Source organism: Anolis carolinensis, unplaced genomic scaffold, assembly GCF_035594765.1.
Source record: "Anolis carolinensis isolate JA03-04 unplaced genomic scaffold, rAnoCar3.1.pri scaffold_8, whole genome shotgun sequence".
Lineage (NCBI taxonomy): Eukaryota > Metazoa > Chordata > Lepidosauria > Squamata > Dactyloidae > Anolis > Anolis carolinensis.
Genome location: NW_026943819.1, coordinates 76,928 through 97,876, shown reverse-complemented (window position 1 = coordinate 97,876; position 20,949 = coordinate 76,928). Strand labels below are relative to the sequence as shown.

General features: G+C 44.9%; 2 protein-coding genes across 3 annotated transcripts in view; both read right to left on the bottom strand.

Annotated features, from left to right (window-relative positions):
• Window positions 1–13,663, bottom strand: part of rexo2 (RNA exonuclease 2) — a 32,119-nt gene extending 18,456 nt beyond the window's left edge. Inside the window, exons 1-7 of one of the 2 annotated variants that reach the window (XM_016998135.2) lie at window positions 13,375–13,658; window positions 11,797–11,880; window positions 10,894–10,971; window positions 10,584–10,695; window positions 10,126–10,234; window positions 8,840–8,893; window positions 7,674–8,327 (exon numbers count right to left, since the gene is read on the bottom strand). In XM_016998135.2, the coding sequence (XP_016853624.2) occupies window positions 8,210–8,327; window positions 8,840–8,893; window positions 10,126–10,234; window positions 10,584–10,695; window positions 10,894–10,971; window positions 11,797–11,880; window positions 13,375–13,491 (672 nt within the window). In that variant the 5' untranslated portion in view covers window positions 13,492–13,658 and the 3' untranslated portion in view covers window positions 7,674–8,209. Of the gene's footprint in view, window positions 1–7,673; window positions 8,328–8,839; window positions 8,894–10,125; window positions 10,235–10,583; window positions 10,696–10,893; window positions 10,972–11,796; window positions 11,881–13,374 lie in introns of those variants that run through there. The other variant, XM_062960825.1, reaches the window with a different exon arrangement.
• Window positions 13,664–14,581: 918 nt separating this feature from the next.
• rbm7 (RNA binding motif protein 7) lies at window positions 14,582–20,730 on the bottom strand. Its single transcript, XM_003228708.4, has 5 exons — window positions 20,549–20,730; window positions 19,366–19,528; window positions 18,180–18,288; window positions 17,818–17,923; window positions 14,582–16,411 (listed from the first exon to the last, which is right to left on the bottom strand). The coding sequence occupies exons 1-5, from the start codon at window positions 20,642–20,644 to the stop codon at window positions 16,100–16,102; spliced, it is 786 nt and encodes a 261-aa protein (XP_003228756.3). The 5' UTR covers window positions 20,645–20,730; the 3' UTR covers window positions 14,582–16,099.
• Window positions 20,731–20,949: the final 219 nt, after the last annotated feature.

Below are 20,949 nucleotides of genomic sequence, written 5' to 3'. Positions count from 1 at the left end.
TCCTTCCTTCCTTTCTTCCTTCCTTCCTTCCTTCCTTCCTTCCTTCCTTCCTTCCTTCCTTCCTTCCTTCCTTCCTTCCTTCTTTCCTCCCTCCCTCCTTTCCTTCCTTCCTTCCTTCTGTCCATCTTTCCATCTTTCCTTCCTTCTTTCCATCTTTCCTTCTTTCCATCTTTCTTTCCTTCTCTCCTTCCTTCCGATTCCAAGGAGCCCCCAAATTGTCCCCGGAGTCGGTCATTCACCGAGACGTACGCGCGGCTAAAGAAAAATCCGTTTTCCAAGGGAAAGTTCTATTCTTACCAGGGTCCTTCAAGAGGGTTGCGAGTGGGCAGGCGCATTAATTGGCGCTTTGATGCTTGTGGGTAGAGCCGGGCGGGGATCGGAGAAGGGAAGGCAGGTGGGCTTCCCTTCTCGCCCCCAAAGAGCCCCCCCCCCCCGCCCCCCAGCAGCAGTGGACGGGGAGACAGGCAGGCAGGCGGGATGGAGAGCAATGGGAGAAGGGCCTGCGGGGCCTGGCGCTCTCCCTGGTGCTGAAGAGGGAGGCAAGGCAAGGTCCCCAGGGAGGGCCTTCAGGGATGAGGATTCCCCTTAGGCAGGAATCACAGAAGCCTAGAATGCTAGTGGTGGGAGGGGCACCCAAAGGCCATCCAGCCCAGCCCCCTTCTTTCTGCCAGGCAGGAAAAGCACAGCCACGGCAGCCCCCACATATTGCCACCCAACCTCCGTAATAACCATAATAATAATGTGTTGTCGAAGGCTTTCATGGCCGGGATCACAAGGTTGTTGTATGTCTTTCGGGCTGTGTGGCCATGTTCCAGAAGCATTCTCTCCTGACGTTTCGCCCACATCTATGGCAGGCATCCTCAGAGGTGGTGAGGTATGGAGAAAACTAAGCAAAGAGGTTAACAGATATATATTAACCTCTTTGCTTAGTTTTCTCCATACCTCACAACCTCTAAGGATGCCTGCCATAGATGTGGGCGAAACGTCAGGAGAGAATGCTTCTGGAACATGGCCACACAGCCCGAAAGACATACAACAACCCCATAATAATAATAGTTGGAAGAGACCTTAAGGGCCATACAGTCCAGCCCCCTACTGCCTTCATGCAGGAAAAACACCATCAAAGCACCCCCGACAGATGGTCAACCAGCCTTAATAATAATAATAATAATAATAATAATAATCCCCCCCCCCCCGCAGGTGCCACCTTGACGTGGTGGGGGGGCTTAACCACTCCAATGATGACTGAGGGCTGTGCTGGCGGTAGTGTAACTATCGGCAGGTCCAACCAAGCCAGAGAGGCCTCAGCTGAGGAGTGGAACTAAGTCATGGAACAACGTCGTTGTGTCAATAATAATAATAATAATAATAATAATAATAATAATAATAAACCAGTGCAGGTGGTCCCGGTGGTGATGGGCACATTGGGTGCCGTACCTCAGATCTCAGCCGGCATTTGGAAACAATAGACATTGACAAAATTACGATCTGCCAACTGCAAAAGGCCACCCGAATGGGATCTGCACGCATCATCTGAAAATACAGTCCTAGACGCTTGGGAAGTGTTCAACTTGTGATACAAAATCCAGTATCTCTATCTTGTTTGCTGTGACATACAATAAAATAATAATAATAGTGATGTTGGGAGAGACCATATAGGACTTCTAGTCCAACCCTCGCCATGCAGGAAAAGCACAATCAAAGCCCCCCCGACAGATGGCCGTCCAGCCTCTGTTTTAAAGCCTCCAAGGAAGAAGGAACTTCCACAGGATTCCGAGTTCTTTTAAAGTTTGGAATAAAACGCAGAGCAGATTCCCTTATTCCGATAGATCGGAGCAGTTACTGGGTGACTTTTGTGCAAGCTTTTTATTCACCCTCTTCATTCATTCATTCTCTTGGCACAGATATACTCTGTTGGTGTTATACTATTTTCAATGTGAGTCCCTTTTAGAGCATCGCCCCTGCAAAAGGCCACTTAGTATGAAAACTTGAAATAAATAAATACAAGAATAAATAGGTCTGCCTGGATAGTGCAATGAAAAGTCATCAAACCATTTGAGAAGAGGCAGAAAAAGTTGCTTAAAAATAATACATTTCAAGGTGCCATCAATAACGTGGCCGTGAGATTTCCCAAAAGTAGAAGACCAAAGAAAAATATAAATATTTGGGTAAAATTGTTTGAATGTCGAGCTGTGACTCCGGAGAGTGGGGTCGGGGTCCCACGGAAACACCATGCGGAGGGTGGCACTCTCTCGGCCTCCGAGGAAAGCAAGAGATGCGCAAGACAATAAGCGAAACGAGGCGAAAGGCAAGGAAAGGCCGCCTGCCTTCCGACAACATCGCCATCCCGGCACCACCTTTGCAGCAGCCGCTCGAACGGCGACGTGGTTTTTCCCTCCGACCGTTTTGGCCCGTCTTCCTCCGCAATATCCTCTAGCAAATCAAGCAATTCCCTTCCTGGGATGTTTTTCAATCTGTTTTATGTTGATTTTAATTAAAGGATGTGAAACTGAACAAACGGTTCGTAGCAGGTGGCTGCACAAGTGTGAAATAAGCAAACTGTTTTATCTGCCGAAAAAGTCCGCCAGTAAATTCCTTCCAATTAATCTCAGCCCAACGCCGGTGAGTCCGTCCTTCCGACTGAAAGGCTGCGTCGCCCCGCGCCCCAAAAGTTTCCTGCAAGGCCTCAATGCTATGCTGCCATCATCATCATCACCATCATCATTACAGTAGAATCTCACTTATCCAACACTCGCTTATCCAATGTTCTGGATTATCCAACGCATTTTTGTAGTCAATGTTTTCAATATATCATGATATTTTGGTGCTAAATTCATAACTACAGTAATTACTACATAGCATTACTGCGTATTGAACTACTTTTTCTGCCAAATTTGTTGTCTAACATGATGTTTTGGTGCTTCATTTGTAAAATCATAACCTAATTTGATGTTTAATAGGCCTTTTCCGTAATGCCTCCTTATTATCCAACATATTCGCTTATCCAACATTCTGCTGGCCCGTTTATGTTGGATAAGTGAGACTACTGCATTTACATCCCACTTTCTCACTCTAAAAGGAGACCCAGAGTAGCTGACAACAACAATAACAACAACAACAATAGAATCCTTGAGTTGGAAGAGACCCCCAAAGGCTATCTAGGCCAAAGACCTTCTTTCTGCCATGCAGGAAAAGCACAATCAAAGCATCCCTGTCAGATGGCCATCCAGCCTTTAAATGTGATAGAAGTTTCATCATACGGGTGTCATGGGATCACTCCACCACGTCCTATGGACAGCCCATTCCCCGCTTTCCTGGCAAAGCCGTGTCCGCATTCCTCCCCGGTTCCATGATGGAACGGTGCGGCACAAGGCTCTGCACGCGCAGCCACGGCTTGATGCCGACCCAATCCTGTCGCGGAACGGGGAAAAGGCCCTTGCTCTCCAAGGCCTGGGGGATTCCTGCCTGTGCGCAACCAAGTGCAGAAAACAAGGCTGTGTGCTCAGTGCAATGCAACTCCCTGCGCAATGCGCAGCAACGATGCCATGCTGAGCCAATGCCCAACGGCAGACAAATAGAGCGCCACTGAATGGCTGGGTCAGGGCCACGGTGCATACAGTACGGATGGAGGAAGGGAAGGCCAACCTCTACATCAGGGACCTCAAACACTTAGTGTTTAAGTGAGTGAGAGAGATAAAGGACATGGATAAACTAACTTTTTTACTAAAGAAAAATACAGGGACTCGGATAAGATATACAGACTGGACTAAAGTAGACGAATTTGAAAGCAAAAGAAGTTGAAGGACACTAGTTAAAGAATAGAAGAACAAATTTTTTGTTTTTCTTTTTTTGGGGCATTCTTCTGCGAAAGCTTCATGTAAAGCAAAGAATCATTGACCAAGCCAATATAAAGGGCAACACCCTTTTGTCAGGGTTAGTCCTTACCACTCAATTTTTTTTCTTGTTATTTTTCTTTTTGGATCAATCTCTTGTGTTTATACAGAATGGGAAACGCAAAGGTGAAGATGGAAGTCATTTTTTTTTATTCTTTTTCAAATCTATTCTTCTTAAATTTTTTCACACACACACACACACACACACACATATATATATATATATCTTCTTTTCTTTCTTTTTTTTTTCACTTTCTGTCAAAAAATCATTGTTCTCACTCTTTCGTTGTTATCTATTTATTCTATATACCAATAAAAATTTATAAAAAAACAAAACAAAACACTTTAAGTGGAGGGCCAGTTCACGGTCCCTCAGACTGTTGGGGGGGCCAGACTATGATAAAATAGTGAAAAATTAGGATTGTTGTTGTTGTTGTTGTGTGCCTTCAAGTCGTTTCAGACTCAGGTCAAACCCAAGTCTATAGTTTAGGACAGGGGTCAATCTGTGCCTTCAATACGTCTTACTGGTGTTGAAGACACACGACAACAACAGCGAGACACGACCTTGTCTAACGGTGAGGACCGGGGTCAGGACAATGGCCTTGGAGGGCCGCATCTGGCCCACGGGGCTGAGTTTGGGGAGCCCTGCTCCACACTGACCAATAAATGGGCTCACAGGGGCCCTTATGGCTCTGTGTGCCACCAGCAAGACACCAGATAATGAAGGAGGTGGGATTAATAGAATCAGAGTCAGAAGGGACCCCCAAAGGCCATCTAGTCCCACTCGCTAGCCTTTGGAAGACACTCACCGGCCGCACCCACCTCTCAGTCGCAAAGCAGAAGGCAAAGCAGTGGCAACAGGATCAGGCGCCTGTATTCTGATAAGAGAGAACAACAACTTGTCAGAGATATAGATGATGCGTGTTTTCTTCCCAGACAGGCTCTATATTGGAATAATTCATCAACCGGCTTGGCGTTATTGTGTTTGGGGGAAGGGGGAGGGATGGACACAATAAAGGGATGCAAGGCGGAGAAGGAAGGGGGAGGACAACCACCACCCCTTGCGACTGCCTGGGCCTCGTCCCTGCAAGGCTGCCTGTCGTTATTTACGGCTTCCCATGCGACTCTACGGCAGATCACGGGAGAGACGCATTGCCTCTCTATGAGAATGGAGGCCCAAGCTGTGGCGCACAGGCCGCATCCAGCCCCTGTCCTCATTCCTTCCTTTGCTTCTTCTTTCCTTCCCTTTCCTTCTTCCCATTTCCTTTGCTCCCTGCTCCCAGCCTTGGACTCCGGCTAATTATTATTTTCATGGAGCCAGATGGCCGAGGCCTGAGCCACAGAAAGAGAAAAGGCACATTAAATTGCCCGATTTGCCTCCTGGGGGCTCGGGGATTAGAAAGCAGGTTCCTTGCCAATTAATTAGCAATTACTTTGTTTGAAAAACAAACATTCTGGTAAATAAAAGCCACCACGTTTGGTTGGGGGTGAGGGGCACGTGGCGGCCGCAGCCAGAGCGGGGTTCCCTGGACAGCCTTCTGCACGACGAGCGCCCCTTGGTTGGGTTCTGGGCCAGGCAGCGGTCAAGTGGCCTTGATGTGGCCAGAAGTGACCGCCCGCCCGGTGGGGGAAGAAGCCCTTCCAGCCATAAATGAATAGGGTTTGGAGAGTCCAAGGCGCATCAAAGGTCAAGCCCGGGGGCCTTTGCAATGCAAAGCAAGCGTCCTTTTTGGCCCCTTTGGAATGTGGCTGGTTGAAAGGGGACACTGATAACAACAACAACAATAATAATCTATTTCTTTGCCACCTCTTCTCAGGTTACAGAGCAATTAAAACACACAGACATTGCAAAAATGTCATGCTACAGACACACATATTAAAACACACTTCTCTAAGAGATACCTATCAAAACGTATTTCTATAAAATACATAAGATACACAAACCAGGATTAAACAATGGGCACACGTTTAAAATTCCTAAAATGCACTACAGTTGCAGAGCTGCAAGAAACGCTTCGTTTCTCTCCCGCCCAGGATTTTCTTTTTGCAGAGTAAAGCCACATCAAGCCATCTAAACTTTGGGCTGGAACGAGCAATCTGTCACTGCACACAAAAGGAACATTTGGCAAAATGAACATTGCCTGAAAATGCCCCAGAAGGTTCCCCAAACTTGCCCTCCAATGTCTCCTGGAGCACAAACACATGAAAAGGCCTCCCAAAGACACAAGTGCTCTGCTCAGATCTTGCAAACGCAACACGGCAGACGTGGATTCCTTCGTCGATTCAGTCCACCTATCAGGCAACCTTTTGTTGTCGTCTTCTGCTTATTTTCAAAGGAATGACACTGTCTCATGATATGGCCAAAGTCTGAAAGCCTTGCCCGGCTGTATTGCCACTAGAAAGGCCCCAAGGGAACCAGCCTCCCTCCCTCCCTCCCTCCCTTCCTTCCTTCCTTCCTTCCTTCCTTCCTTCCTTCCTTCCTTCCTCCCTCCTTCCCTTCTTTCTTTCCTCCCTTCCTTCCCCTTCCTTCCTTCCTTCCTTCCTTCCTTCTCTCTCCCTGAACAAACGTGTTGATTTCCACTCCGGCTGCTGCTTTGTAATTTCATTATTTACCTCCCATTTAGCCTTTTGACAGATCAAAGCCTCAGCCGAGGCAAAGCGAGGTGCGGCGCGCATGCAAACACGGCTGATACATAATTAATTACCATAAAACAGTTTCATTAGGAGGCTGGGGCTTCACGGCTGTTTGTCTTCCAGGGTTTAAGCCGTGTAAAAGGGGAGACTGGCTTCTGGGGCGGGTGGCAGCCATCATCATCATCATCATCATCATCATCATCAGAATAAAAGCGATTTATTACCTACCCCTCCCTCCCCCTTTACGGCTCAGAGGGATCCATAAGGAAGCATGGAAATAATAATTTTATTTATTACCTACCTCTCCTTACGCCTCATAAGTGCCAATATGGAAGCATGAACGTATTTTTATGAATATTTTTGTGAGTACAGTAGAGTCTCACTTATCCAACACTCACTTATCCAACATTCTGGATTATCCAACGCATTTTTGTAGTCTATGCTTTCAATATATCGTGATATTTTGTTGCTAAATTTGTAAATTCAGTAATTGCCACATAGCATTAATGTGTAATGAACTACTTTTTCTGTCAAATTTGTTGTATAACATGATGTTTTGGTGCTTAATTTGTAAAATCATAACCTATTTTGATGTGTAATAGGCTTTTTCTTAATCTCTCCTTATTATCCAACATATTCACTTATCCAACGTTCTGCCAGCCCGTTTATGTTGGATAAGTGAGACTCTACTGTATTTCTGTAGATATTTTAATGAATATTTCTGCAAATATTTCTGCAAATATTTCTGTGAATATTTCTGATGAACCCTCTTCTTTCTTCCGTAAAGGAAGGCACCATCCAAGCCCTCTCGACAGAGGGCCATCCAGCCAGAGCGATGACAAATAACCCTATTCCGTGGGGACCTCAAAAGCCATCCAGTCCACACCCCTTTCTGTCCGCTATAAAGGAAGACACCAGCCAAGCCCTCCTGACAGACGGCCATCCAGCCATCACTACGGAAAAGAAATAGATACGACAATATTGTATGGGACCCCCAAAGGCCATCCAGCCCAACCCCTTCTCTCTGCCATTAAGAAAGGAAAGCACCATCCGAGTCTTCCCAAGAGATGGCCATCCAGCCATCGCTATGACAGATAGACAGACTGGGTAAAGTTCAGACCAAGGACCGGAGTGAACACAACCTGCTTCCCCAAAAGGCCAAGTTCTTTATTCTGCCCAAAAGGGTTTCCTCAGGCATCAAGATGGGAAAACATCTTATCTAGAACTATTGAGAGGCATCTACACGTGGACTGGGTTGGAGTTCGTAGAGGAAGGAGGTACAAATGGAAATGGCGCCACCTGCTGGCAGCTGGGCTCCCTTCAAGATAAGAAAAGATGGGAAGAAGGAAGGAAGGAAGGAAAGTGAGAAAGAGAGGAAGGAAGGAAGGAAGGAAGGAAGGAAGGAAAACAGAAAAGAAGGGAAAGAGAGAGGGAGGGGGAAGGCCCGGACTCTCACGTCTCTACAATTTAGAAAACAACCACCACCACCTTCCCTGAGCAAAGTTCAGGCTCCTGTTACTATTACGATTAGGATTCCCCTTAAAGCCGAAGGGGACGCTCCTTCCAAACTGCAGGAGGAGGCTCCTGAAGGGCAAAAATAAGGGCGGCTGGGGGGGGGGGGGGCTTAAATTGAGAGCGGGAAGGGAAACGGAAGATGCGGGAAGCGTCTGCGGAAGTCCCGCTCAGTCCGGAAGCGCTTCCCCGTCTCCCAGCGGCCTCCTCTCCGCCGCCTCCCCCTTGAAGACGGCCTTTCGGTAGAACTGGAGCTCCTTGATGCTCTCCTTGATGTCCTCGAGGGCCCTGCAGAGAAGGCAGAGGACCTTGTACTGATTGATCTCTATGAGAAATGGAGGGAGGGAAGGAGTGGGGGGGGGGGGGCTGGAGGAAGAAGCATCCCTTTTATCTGCCTAGATTTTAATGTATTGTCCATTATTTCATTTTGTGTATCGTTGAAATGTTTTAAGTTTTTATCAAATATGTTGTGTCGTTGTTTCGGGCTTGTCCCTGTTGTGAGCCGCCTCGAGTCCCTTCAGGGAGATGGGGCAGGACATAAAAATAAAGTTTATTTTATTACTTATTATCCCTCTCGCGCCTCCGCACTCCTTCCCTCAACTGATAATCTCGTGACACCTTACACTTTCTTGTGACGTTGGTCTTGGGGGGGTTTGGCCTTGTTTCCCGCTGTATTGATAACGAGACTCTGTGTGTTTTTAGCTATGTGAATGTTTGCCTTTGTTTTGAGTCTGATGAGGTGACTGTTTCAATAGCCAGAGAACAAGAGCCCCTTCCTTCCTTCCTTCCTTCCTTCTTACCTGTGAGAAGCTGCCTTCCTGGGCGCAGAGGCATACTCTTCGGGGAACCAGCGCCTGTAGGAGGGAAGAGAATAATAATAAATAATAATAAAACTTTATTTATACCCCGCCACCATCTCCCCGTGGGGACTCGGGGCGGCTTATTTATTTATTTACAGTATTTATATTCCGCCCTTCTCACCCCGAAGGGGACTCAGGGCGGATCACATTATAACACACATAGGGCAAACATTCAATGCCCATAAACACATCAAACAGAGACTGAGAGACACACGCAGAGGCAAGTTAACCTTCTTCTGAGGGGATGTTCGATTCTGGCCACAGGGGGGAGCAGCTGCTTCATCATCCACACTGACGGCACTTCCTCATTCCAGGTCGTAAATTAGTTAATCTTGCCTCCCCACTTATAAGTGGTACCTTATCTCCTACTTGATAGATGCAACTATCTTTCGGGTTGCTAGGTCAGCAACGAGCAGGGGCTATTTTTTATTTTTAATTGACGGGTGCTCACCCCGCCACGGGCTGGCCGCGAATTCATGACCTCATGGTCAGAGTGATTTAAGGCAGCTGCTCAACAGCTGCGCCACAGCCCGGCTTACATGGGGCAGAGGCCCAAACAACACAAGGACAAAATATAAACAACATAATACAATCAATTAAAACAACAATACAGGATAAAAAATTACATTAAAAACACATAAAAGGCAAGACCGTAATAAATACAGGATAGATTATTAAAAACCCTCTGGGGCTGATTAATTAATGACTGTATCTCCGAAAGCCTGCTGAAACAAGAGAAGAGAGTCAGGAGGAGGAGGAAACAGAAGAGGAAGGAGGAGGAAGGAGGGGAGAAAGAGCAAGAGGAGAAGAGGAAGAGGAGGGATGGAAGAAGAATAGCAGTAAGAGGAGGAGGAAGAGGAGGGAGACAAAGAGAAGAAAGGAGAAGAGGAAGAGAAATGAGGGGAGAAGAAAGAAGAAAAGAGGAGGGGTAGGAATGGGAAAACAAAGAGCAAGGAGAGGAGGCGGAGGAGGAAGAAAGGGAGAAAAGAGCAAGAGGAGAAGGAGGAGGAAGAAGGACAAAAAGAAAAATAAGGGCAGAACGAGAAGAGCAAGAAGTGGAAGAAGAGGAGGAGGAAGAGGAGGCATAGGCACACCACGCAAACCCCCTTCAGCCCCATGGCCTGCCCTTTGCCCAAGGGGTTCCCCCAAGCGCCCCACTCTGTCTTGCTTCCTCTCGTGGTGGTGGTTGTCCCTTCCCCCCAGAGAAAGACGCCCTCTTTGCGCACCTGCACAGCTCCTTGACGGTGCTCACGTCCACGATGCGGTAGTGCAGGTGCCTCAGGAACTGCGGCATGTGCTTCTCCAGGAACCTCCTGTCTGCGTGCACAGAGTTCCCTGTTGGAGAGAGAAAGATATATATAAAATTTAATATATTAAAATATAGTATGACCTGCCTTCAGCCAGGAGGAGAGTCCTCTTTATGGCATAATAATAATGTTTGGTCCCTTCTTTCCAAGATGAAGAAGAGAAACCATCGGTGAGAAACACCCTTTGGGTTCGGTCACTTAAGGGCAGCATAGTTTCCTTGCAAGAAGGCCATGGGAGATTTTGCTAAAGGCAGGCCATGCTGCAGCCAAGAGGTGCTCCACTCCCAGCAATGCTTTTGGGGGAAGAAAGGGCTGTTTGGGGCCCTCACGGCTCCCCGCTGGGGAGGGTGGCGGGTGAGGCGGGCGCTTCAGCTCACCTGCGAGGGGGCAGAGTCCCGGGGGCGTCTGCTGCCGGACGAAGGAGAGGAACTCGAGCTCGGCTTCGCACAAGGACACGGCGCTCTCCCGCACGGCCCTGGTCAGGCCTGACTTCAAGCCGAGAAAGGAAGGAAGGAAGGAAGGAAGGAAGAAGAAAAGGGTCATTTGAAAGGAGAAGCAGCAGCCGCACACCTTGAAAGGCTCTTGTGTGGACATGCTTTTAGTGTCAGCCGCTTTGAGTCTCCTTGTGGAGAGAAAGAGCGGGGCATGAGTAAACATAACAATAATAACAATAACAATAACAGCCACCTTCCCGTGGTGCTCCTTGCACCATTCGGACATGCCCTCCAGCACCTCGTCCGGCTGGTGGATGATCAGGTTGGGACCCTGCAAAGGAAAGCAAAGTAGAATAATAAAATAAAACCCGATGTCCCATCATGAAGTTCTTATTAAATTGTATTGCTTTTAGTGTTGCGAACCACTTAATAATAACAATAAAGGCTATTATTATTACAGTAGAGTTTCACTTATCCAACATAAACGGGCTAGCAGAACATTGGATAAGCGAATATGTTGGATAATAAGGAGGGATCAAGGAAAAGCCTATTAAACATCAAATCAGGTTATGATTTTACAAATTAAGCATCAAAACATCATGTTAAACTACAAATTTGACAGAAAAAGTAGTTCAATACGCAGTAATGCTATGTAGTAATTACTGTATTTACGAATTTAGCACCAAAATATCACAATGTATTGAAAACATTGACTACAAAAATGCGCTGGATAATCCAGAACGTTGGATAAGTGAGACTCTACTGTATTATTATTATTATTATTATTATTATTATTATTATTATTTATATCATGCTTTCTCTTCTGCCAAAGGGGACTCAAAGTGGCTCACACTAATTTAGTTTATAATAATAATAATAATAATAGCTATTATTATTGCTATTATAATTATATGTATTTATATCATACTTCCTCTCTGCCGAAGGGGACTCCTTCGCTCACACTAAAAATCATACAAGCGGAGAAACAATAGATATATATAATAGTAGTAATAATAACAGATTCTCAGCCTATGTTTTCTCCTCTGTGCTTGAACTGGGAGGAAAGGAACAATCGGACTTTTGCAACAGGAAACAGCTGCCAAGTTCCCTGCAGAAAGACCTGGAAATGGTCCTGTCTATAATACATGAAACGTACTTCTGCCACCAGGTTGAGGTCGGCATCGGTGACCAGGCAGGCCATCTCCAGGATGTGGTCGCGCTCGATGTCCAGCCCCGTCATCTGCAAGGAACATAAGAAGGGAAAGGCCTATATCTATATATCCACATTATATTTCTACCTATCTAACTATTATACTTCTCCTGGTTACTTGACATTAGCTCAGGGCTCCTCTCATCCCAAATCGACCTCAAACGAATCTGTAGCACTTTATCTATGTTTTGAGTTTACAACTTATAATGTGCACTTTGCTAATCTGCTATTACAACCTCACTGTTTTTAAATTCTATGTTTTTAATGTGTTTTTATTCTTTTTGGTTAATGTGCAAATATTACAATTGGTGCATGTTAATGTTTATTGATGTATTGTATATTGTTGTTGTTTTGTATTTGATATTTCTGTGAGCCGTCCCAAGTCCCCTCCGGGGGAGATTGTGGCGGGATATAAACAAAATTATTATTATTATTATCATCATCTATCTACCTATCTATATTATATCTAGATGGCCTTTGGGGTCCCATTCAATTATATTATATCTCTATTATATCTATATTACACCCATATCGATATCTGTCTATAGCTATAGCTATATTGTATACATCTTTCTATTACATCTGCACTTACCTCTATTCTATCCATGTATCTGCATTATTCACCTGTGCATCATACATGTATATCTGTACATCAGGGGTCCCCAAACTTTTTATATAGGGGGCCAGTTCACGGCTCCGCAGGCTGTTGGAGGGCCAGACTATAGTTTTACAAAAACTGTGAACAAATTCCTATGCACACTGACATACCTTATTTTGAAGTAAACAAACAAAACAGGAACAAACACAGCCTCAATGTTAATAATAATCATCATTATATCATCACCATTATCATAATAAAAATAATAAAGAGGGTTGGAAGAGACCCCTTGGGCCATTTAATCCAATCCCCTTCTGCCTTTGTGCTCCAAAAGCACAAGAAAAGCACCCCTGACAGATGGCCTCCCAGCTTCAATATTGTTCATAATAATAATAATAATAATAATAATAATACATCACACAGTCCTAAATACTTGGGAAGTGTTTGACTTGTGATTTTGTGATATGAAATCCAGCATATCTATCATGTTTGCTGTGTTATACTGTGTCTTTGTGTCAATAATAATAATATTATTATTATTATTTATCCGACACTACGGGGGCCGGAGAGATGGCTTCGATGGGCCGCATGTGGCCCCCGGGCTTTAGTTTGGGGGCCCCTGCTGTACATTATCTATCTATTTATTTATTTACAGTATTTATATTCCGCCCTTCTTTCTCACTCCGAAGGGGACTCAGGGCGGATCACATTGCACATATAGGCAAACTTTCAATGCCATAACATAGAACAGAGACAGAAGCAGGCACGGGCTGGCCTCGAACTCATGGCCTCTTGGTCAGAGTGATTTGTTGCAGCTGGCTGCTAACCAGCCTGCGCCACAGCCCGGCTGGTCTACATCTCGCTCTATTCTATCTCGATCTCTATGGATCTCCATCCTCTCTCTCCCTCTCGCGCGGCCTACTCACTTCCAGGTCGACCCAGACCATCCTGTGGCGCCCTTCCGCCCCCGCCTCGGCCGCCACGCGCCCTCCGGTCCCCGCCAGGCCCCGCAGCATCGTCCTCGCCGCCGCCGCCACGCGCATTCCCGCCTCTCCTTCACCGAAAAAGAGGCCATTCAGCCGGAAAGACTACATCTCCCGCAAGGCCCCGCGACGCCCGCCCCCGTTGGCCGACAGCGCCGAAGCGGTCCCGAGGCACGCCGGGAAAGGGAGTCCTTTTTTCTCTCTCGTTCGGGCAAAAGAATGGCATCCCGGAAGGCAGGCCCGCGACGAGTGCTACGCATGCGCGGCTTGTCCATACAGGCCCACGCATGCGCGGACACTATTTCTCATTTTCTGCTCCTCCCACAATTAAAACCGGAAGCCTCACACTGTTAAAGCGACAGTACAATTAAAAGTTATATGAAAAGTTGGTTTTTTTTTTAAAGGCCTTGAGGATACACAGCAGGGACTCCTCCTGTATCTGGTTTGGTTAATTAATTAATTCTCCTGATAAATAAGTAAATAGTACAGTAGAGTCTCACTTATCCAACATATTCACTTATCCAACGTTCTGGATTATCCAAGGCATTTTTGTAGTCAGTTTTCAATACATTGTGATATTTTGGTGCTAAATTCGTAAATACAGTAACAGTAGAGTCTCACTTATCCAAGCTAAACGGGCGGGCAGAAGCTTGGATAAGCGAATAACTTGGATAATAAAGAGGGATTAAGGAAAAGCCTATTAAACATCAAATTAGGTTATGATTTTACAAATTAAGCACTAAAACATCATGTTATACAAGAAATTTGACAGAAAAAGTAATTGAATACACAGTAATGTTATGTTGTAATTACTGTATTTACGAATTTAGCACCAAAATATCACGATATATTGAAAACATTGACTACACAAATGGCTTTGATAATCCAGAGGCTTGGATATGCGAGGCTTGGATAAGTGAGACTCTACAACATAGCATTACTGCGTATTGAACTATTTTTTCTGTCAAATTTGTTGTATAACATGAAGTTTTGGTGCTTCATTTGTAAAATCATAATCTAACTTGATGTTTAATAGGCTTTTCCTTAATCTCTCCTTATTATCCAACATATTCGCTTATCTTGCTGGCCCGTTTATGTTGGATAAGTGAGACTCTACTGTATATATATTCAAATAGACAGGAGTCAAAGCGAAAGTTTGAAAAGATGTTTATTCCCGTGAAAATATAGAGATGTACACAAATTAAAGGAATGTTTTTTTTTCTCCCATCTGAAAACTTATCAATATTTTATCAATATCACTGCTTTGATTTCCAAACAGCAACTTCAATATAACTTTCTGGAATAATACCATTCGGACCAATACTTCTAAGGACAGACATCGATTTTCGCTTTTTCCGTATTTAACTCCAAAATCAAATGTTTTCATTTTGTAATTGTTTTCTGTAGCTATTCAATCAATTCCGGTTATCAATACTTGCTTTGCTTTAGATTTTTAAAAGCTCGTTATAAAAACACACACAAATATATATATGTATACACACAATACGATGGTTTCCTGAGAGGTTTTTTAATCACTTTCCTGGTTTGGGGGGGGAAAAACAAAACGTCCTCCTGATACTGCTGGCTTTATATTTTTTTTAAAAATCCACGAGAAAATACTAATAATAATGAGCACATTTTCAGTATAAAGTCTTTCACCTCTGAACAGTCTCTCAACAAGGACCCCAAAAAGCATTCAGCGCCTAGAAAAATAATGTCCGTATTCGTGGTTTTCTTTAAAACACAACCAAAATGCTGCATCGTCTCAGATTCCCCCTCCTCCTCTTTTATAATAAAATACACGGCGGCCGTTTCCCCTTCCCTCTTTTCCTCCTGACAACGGACAATAAAGTGGAAACGGAGCTGATTTTGCCAAAATACAGACTGGAAGTGATCAGAGATAGATAGATATTGCTAGACTGATAGATATTGACAGGTAGATAGGTAGATATTGGAGAGAAATTGGAAATATATCTCTCTCCAATCACCTCCAGATCCATATATATCTCCATACACACACACACACACACACACAAATCCATCTATTTACCAATCTCCAAATTGAAGAGCTAGATAGATAGATTATCCATGTATATATATCCATCTCCATATTGAAGAGAAAGATAGATACACATTGGGGAGAGATCGATCTATCTATCTCTCCAATCACTCCCAGATCCATATATATATATACACACACACACACATCCATATATCTATCTCCATATTGAAGAGAGAGAGAGAGAGATCAGAGAGACATCTATCTATCTAATTACCTCCATATCCATATCCATATCTATCTAAGGATCTCTTCTGTTGAGAAGCTGTGGAGCAACTGGTGGAGTCGCTGCCTACAAAGCCTCCCTTGCATTAAAAAAAGCAAAAGGGAAGGAGAGAGAAGAACCGCCTCATTATCCCATCAAACAGGAACCGGCTTCTGTCAAAATAGATGATGGAGGTGAATTATTATTTTGTAAAAAACACACATTTTTATAAAAAGGATCTCTTTCTTTTTGGGGTTCTCGGGTCGGGTGTTTCCAACCCCCATCCTCCTCCTCCTCGGTCCACCTCACCCGCAAGAGGGTAGTGTGGGGAGCGCATTGCGAAGGGTCTGCCTCAATGCAAAAGAAGGAAGAAGGGTGAACGGTGTGTGGCTCGTGTGCGCGCCTCAATGTCGGGAGGGCCGTTGCCACTTGCCCTCCCTGCGGGAGTGGGGGCTGTAATCGTGGCTCCATCCGCCGTGGGGGTGGAAATGGTCGCCGCCCCGCTGCGCCATGGCCATTGGCTGCTGCTCGCGGCCGTAGTGGCGCCCCTCGGCCGGGTAGGGGCGGGAGGCCGGGCGGGCCTTGCGCTGCGCCAGAGAAGAGGCCTCGTGGCACCACGGAGAAGGACGGCACGGCGGGGGCAGGAAGGGGAAGCTCGCATCCACGCGCAGGGGGGAGGCCTGCTGCTGCTGCTGCCACGCTCCACCACTGCTCACCTGGGAAGGAGACACACAGGGAGCCTGTCATCATTACAGTAGAGTCTCACTAATCCAAGCCTCGCTTATCCAAGCCTCTGGATAATCCAAGCCATTTTTGTAGTCAATGTTTTCAATATATCGTGATATTTTGGTGCTAAATTGGTAAATACAGTAATTACATCATAACATTACTGCATATTGAAGTACCTTTTCTGTCCAATTTGTTGTATAACAGGATGTTTTGGTGCTTAATTTGTAAAATCATAACCTAATTTGATGTTTAATAGGCTTTTCCTTAATCCCTCCTTATTATTCAAGTTATTCGCTTATCCAAGCTTCTGCTGGCCCGTTTAGCTTGGATAAGTGAGACTCTACTGTATTATTATATTCATCTATATTTACATCTCAAAGCAGCTTGACATAAAAGCAACAGCATAACCATTAACCAATATACTATTATTATTATTATTATTATTATTATTATTATTATTTTATTGTATGACACAGCAAACAAGATACCCTGTTTCCCCTAAAATAAGACATCCCCAGAAAATAAGACCTAGTAGAAGTTTTGCTGAATTGCTAAATATAAGGCCTCCCCTGAAAGTAAGACCTAGCAAAGGTTTTGTTTGGAAGCATGCCTGCCAAACAGAACATCAGAGCTTGCAGGATCGGTAAATAGATTGTTGTACCATAGATTGTTGTACATGGAAATAATAGTAGTAACAAGAAATTCTTGATAGGATTCAGAGTTTGTCTGGTTATGTTGGTTTGTGATGACAACTACTGTACAGTATATAATAAATGTTCATTTTTTTGCTCAACAATAAATGTAAATTCTTCTTCTTGGAAAAATAAGACATCTCCTGAAAATAAGACCTAGAGCATCTTTGGGAGTAAAAATTAATATAAGACACTGTCTTATTTTCGGGCAAACACAGTAGATATGCTGGATTTCGTATCACAAAATGACAAACACTTCCCAAGTGTCTAGGACTGTGTGATGTATTTTCGGATGATGCATGCAGATCCCAGCAGGGTGGCCTTTTGCAGTTGGCAGATCATAATTTTGTCAATGCCTATTGTTTCCAAATGCCAGCTGAGATCTTTTGGCACGGCACCCAGTGTGCCCATCACCACCAGGATGCCAGAGTCTTTGCAGTTCAATCTTGAGGTCCTGATAGCGGCTGAGTTTATTATTATTATCATTATTCCGTTTTATCTCCCTCAAAGGGGACTCAAAGAGGCTTGACACAAAAGCATCAGCATAACCATTTGAAACATCCAAATATGAAGACAGAAAGGAAGAGAGGGAGGGAGGGAGGAAGAGAAGGAAGGGAGGGAGGAAGAGAGGAAGCGAGGGATGAAGAACAAGAATGAAGGAAGAGAAGAAGGGAGGAGGAAGGAAGGTCCCATCGTCTCACCAGCACCGCTTGTCTCTGGAGGTTTTCCAGGGGAAAGGAGGAGAAAGACCGCGACACCGACGATGACGATGAAGCAGCTGAAAAGTTCTCTGTGCTCCTCTCGTACCTGCAGAAACACCGAAAATAGACTCAGTTCCACTGCAAAATCAGCTAGGATCAAACTGCATTACACTGTCTGTGTGGACGAGGCCTCTTCAAGGGAGATGCTTGCTTTATCAAAGGTGCAGCAAGTCAAAACGTGTATATAGAGACATTATGCATTTTATCCCTGAATTAGATGTGTATGAAAAAAAATGCTAATTATTTGGTTGTCTTTGAGAATATAAATGTGGGATGTGTATAAATATCACAGCAGGACTCACCAGCTGTTGGTATTTGTGGCTGGCGCTTGTTGTTGATGCTGCGCGACAGAGAGGCCCCCATTCTGAGAGGAGTAGAGGGCGCCGTTGTCCTGAGATGCATGGCTGCTTCCTGTTGATAATAATGATCATAATTTTATTTCTTTTTCTCTTTTCCCCTTTTTCCACCCTTCCTTCATACACATGGATTGCCTTTCTTCCCCGGGGACATCGCAGAGGGCCACTTCACCCAGCGACAGCCCTTAGGGCACAAGCAGACAGAAAAATACCCATATATACATAATAATAATAATAATGATAATTTTATTTCTTACTCACCTGTCCTCATGGCTTGAGGAGGGTTACAAAACAAGTAAAATACACAGACACAGCAAAAATGCTACAAACAGACACACTAAAATGTACCTCCATAAAAGTCAAACCATGTAAGGCTTTAAAGTCCTAAAACATACACTGACACCGGTAGATACATAGAAAGACAGTTATATAAATAGATAGATAAATAGAGAGACAGACAGATACTGGATCCATATAGATCCATATGATAAGGCAGGTAAATGGACAGAGATAAAAAGATAGATAAGCAGATAAGCAAGCAAATAGATAGATAAGATAGAAAAATTGATAATTGGATCCACATAGGCCCATATGATAGATAAAAAGATAGATTTAAAACAGATAAGCAGATAGACAAGCTGATACTAATTGGATTCATATAGACCCATAGTCAGATAGATAAAAGATAGTCAAACAGATAAGCAGATAGACAAGAAGACGGGCAGATAGATAGATAATTGGATCAATATAGGCCATATGATAGGTAGATAGACAAAAGGATAGATACATAAATATATGAATAGAAAAGCAGCTAGACAGACAGATAGATAGGTAGATATTGGATCCATAGACCCATGTGATAGATAAATAGATATATAAGCAGATAAAAAATAGATAATTGGATGTGCACAGACCAGGCATGGGCAAACTTTGATCCTCTTAGGAATTGTAAGAGTTAAGTCCTAAACACCTGGAGGGCCGAAGCTTGCCCATGCCTGGTACAGACTCACACGATAGATAGACAGACAGACAGACAGACAGACAGATAAGCCAGCTGTTAGGGATTGTGGGAGTTGCAGTCCAAAATGCCTGGAGGGAGGCCTGGGCCACCCGGTGTGCCACCAAGGCCTACCTGATCGGAACTGTATCTTGAGGGGCCTCCCGAAGAGCTTGATCCCGTTGAGGAGGCTCATGCCGTACGGGACGGACTCCTCGTGTTTGAAGTTCACAAAGGCAAATGACTTCGCCTTCCCCTCCCGGTCCTTCGGGATCTTCACGTTCAACACCGGGCCCCCCTGGCAAACAAGAGGAGGAACCACAACAAAAGGGGCCGCGTTTCCCATGCACATCCAAGGCAGGAATAAGCACCAACAAAGATGCGTGTCTACATACATTTCGAACTGCTGCACCTTTGACAAGGTCAACCATGTTTTCTCAACCCAAAGGAAGGAAGACTATGGTGATGGTGCCGTCTATTTATACCCCGCTTTTTCTCTCGACTGGGATACTCAAAGCGGCTATGGACCCACTATTAGTATTAGAATATGTCTCTATTATTATGTTTATTTATTATTATTATGACTTGTACCCGGCTTTTTCTCTCCAACAAAGAGACTCCAAGAAACACTTGTTGTTATTATTATTGTGTGTTTATACTCCACTTTTTTCTCTCCACAGAAGACTCCACGAGACTGTTATTGTTATTATTGTGTTTATTTACCCCTTTTTTCTTGACCCAAAGCAGTCTTAGATTGTATTACAGTAGAGTCTCACTTATCCAAGCCTTGCTTATCCAAGCCTCTGGATAATCCAAACCATTTTTGTAGTCAATGTTTTCAATATATCATGATATTTTGGTGCTAAATTCGTAAATACAGTAATTACAACATAACATTACTGCGTATTAAACTACTTTTTCTGTCCAATTTGTTGTCTAACATGATGTTTTGGTGCTTAATTTCTCTGCTAGGTGCACCTTCATAACCTAATTTGATGTTTAATAGGCTTTTCTTTAATCCCTCCTTATTATCCAAGATATTCGCTTATCCAAGCTTCTGTCGGCCCGTTTAGCTTGGATAAGTGAGACTCTACTGTATTATTATTATTATTATTATTATTACTATTATTGTGTTTAGTTATCACCCACTTTTTTCTCCACCAGGAGACTCAAAGCGGCCACGTCCCTATTATTCTTACTAGAATGCATTGTTATGATGATGGCCAGGCTGGATCTCCAGGGAAGGCCGCGAGGGGCACTCTGGGAATTGTAGTCCCCCCTCCCTCCCGACGCATGCGCAGAGCGAGAGGGCGGCTACCTGAAGGAAGAGCTCGAAGAGCAGCTCCTCGGTGACGCCGGGGTCCAGGTTCCCCACGAAGAGGGTCCGGTCCGCCTCGGCCGCCGCCGCTCCCATGGCCAACAGACGGTGCTGCGAGAGACGGAGGCCCAACCGCGCATGCGTCGCGAGCCTGGCCGGAAGGCTTCCCAGCGCTGTACGCATGCGCCGGACCCGCCACTGCCGCGATTGCGCACGCGTCGACGGGCAGGCCTTTTGCCGGCCCTGCGCATGCGCTTCACCTAAACGGGGGCGGAGTCCGCTGTGCTTGGGGGCGGGGCGGATGTTGCCATTGGCAACCTTGATCGGCATTTGGTGGCTCTGCGGCCTCAGCTGAGTCCGTCAGAGGCAAAGACAGACGTCCCGGTCCCCACAAACGCGTC

What these genes read in the sequence shown, in the direction of transcription:
- rbm7 (XM_003228708.4), bottom strand. Translation starts at nt 20,644, where the DNA reads ATGGGAGCGGCGGCGGCCGAGGCGGACCGGACCCTCTTCGTGGGGAAC. An exon ending in CAAGATACAGTTCCGATCAG is followed by an intron (nt 18,289 to 19,365) that starts GTAGGCCTTGGT and finishes TATTATCAACAG; the next exon opens with GAAGCAGCCATGCATCTCAG. An exon ending in GCCACAAATACCAACAGCTG is followed by an intron (nt 17,924 to 18,179) that starts GTGAGTCCTGCT and finishes GTGTTTCTGCAG; the next exon opens with GTACGAGAGGAGCACAGAGA.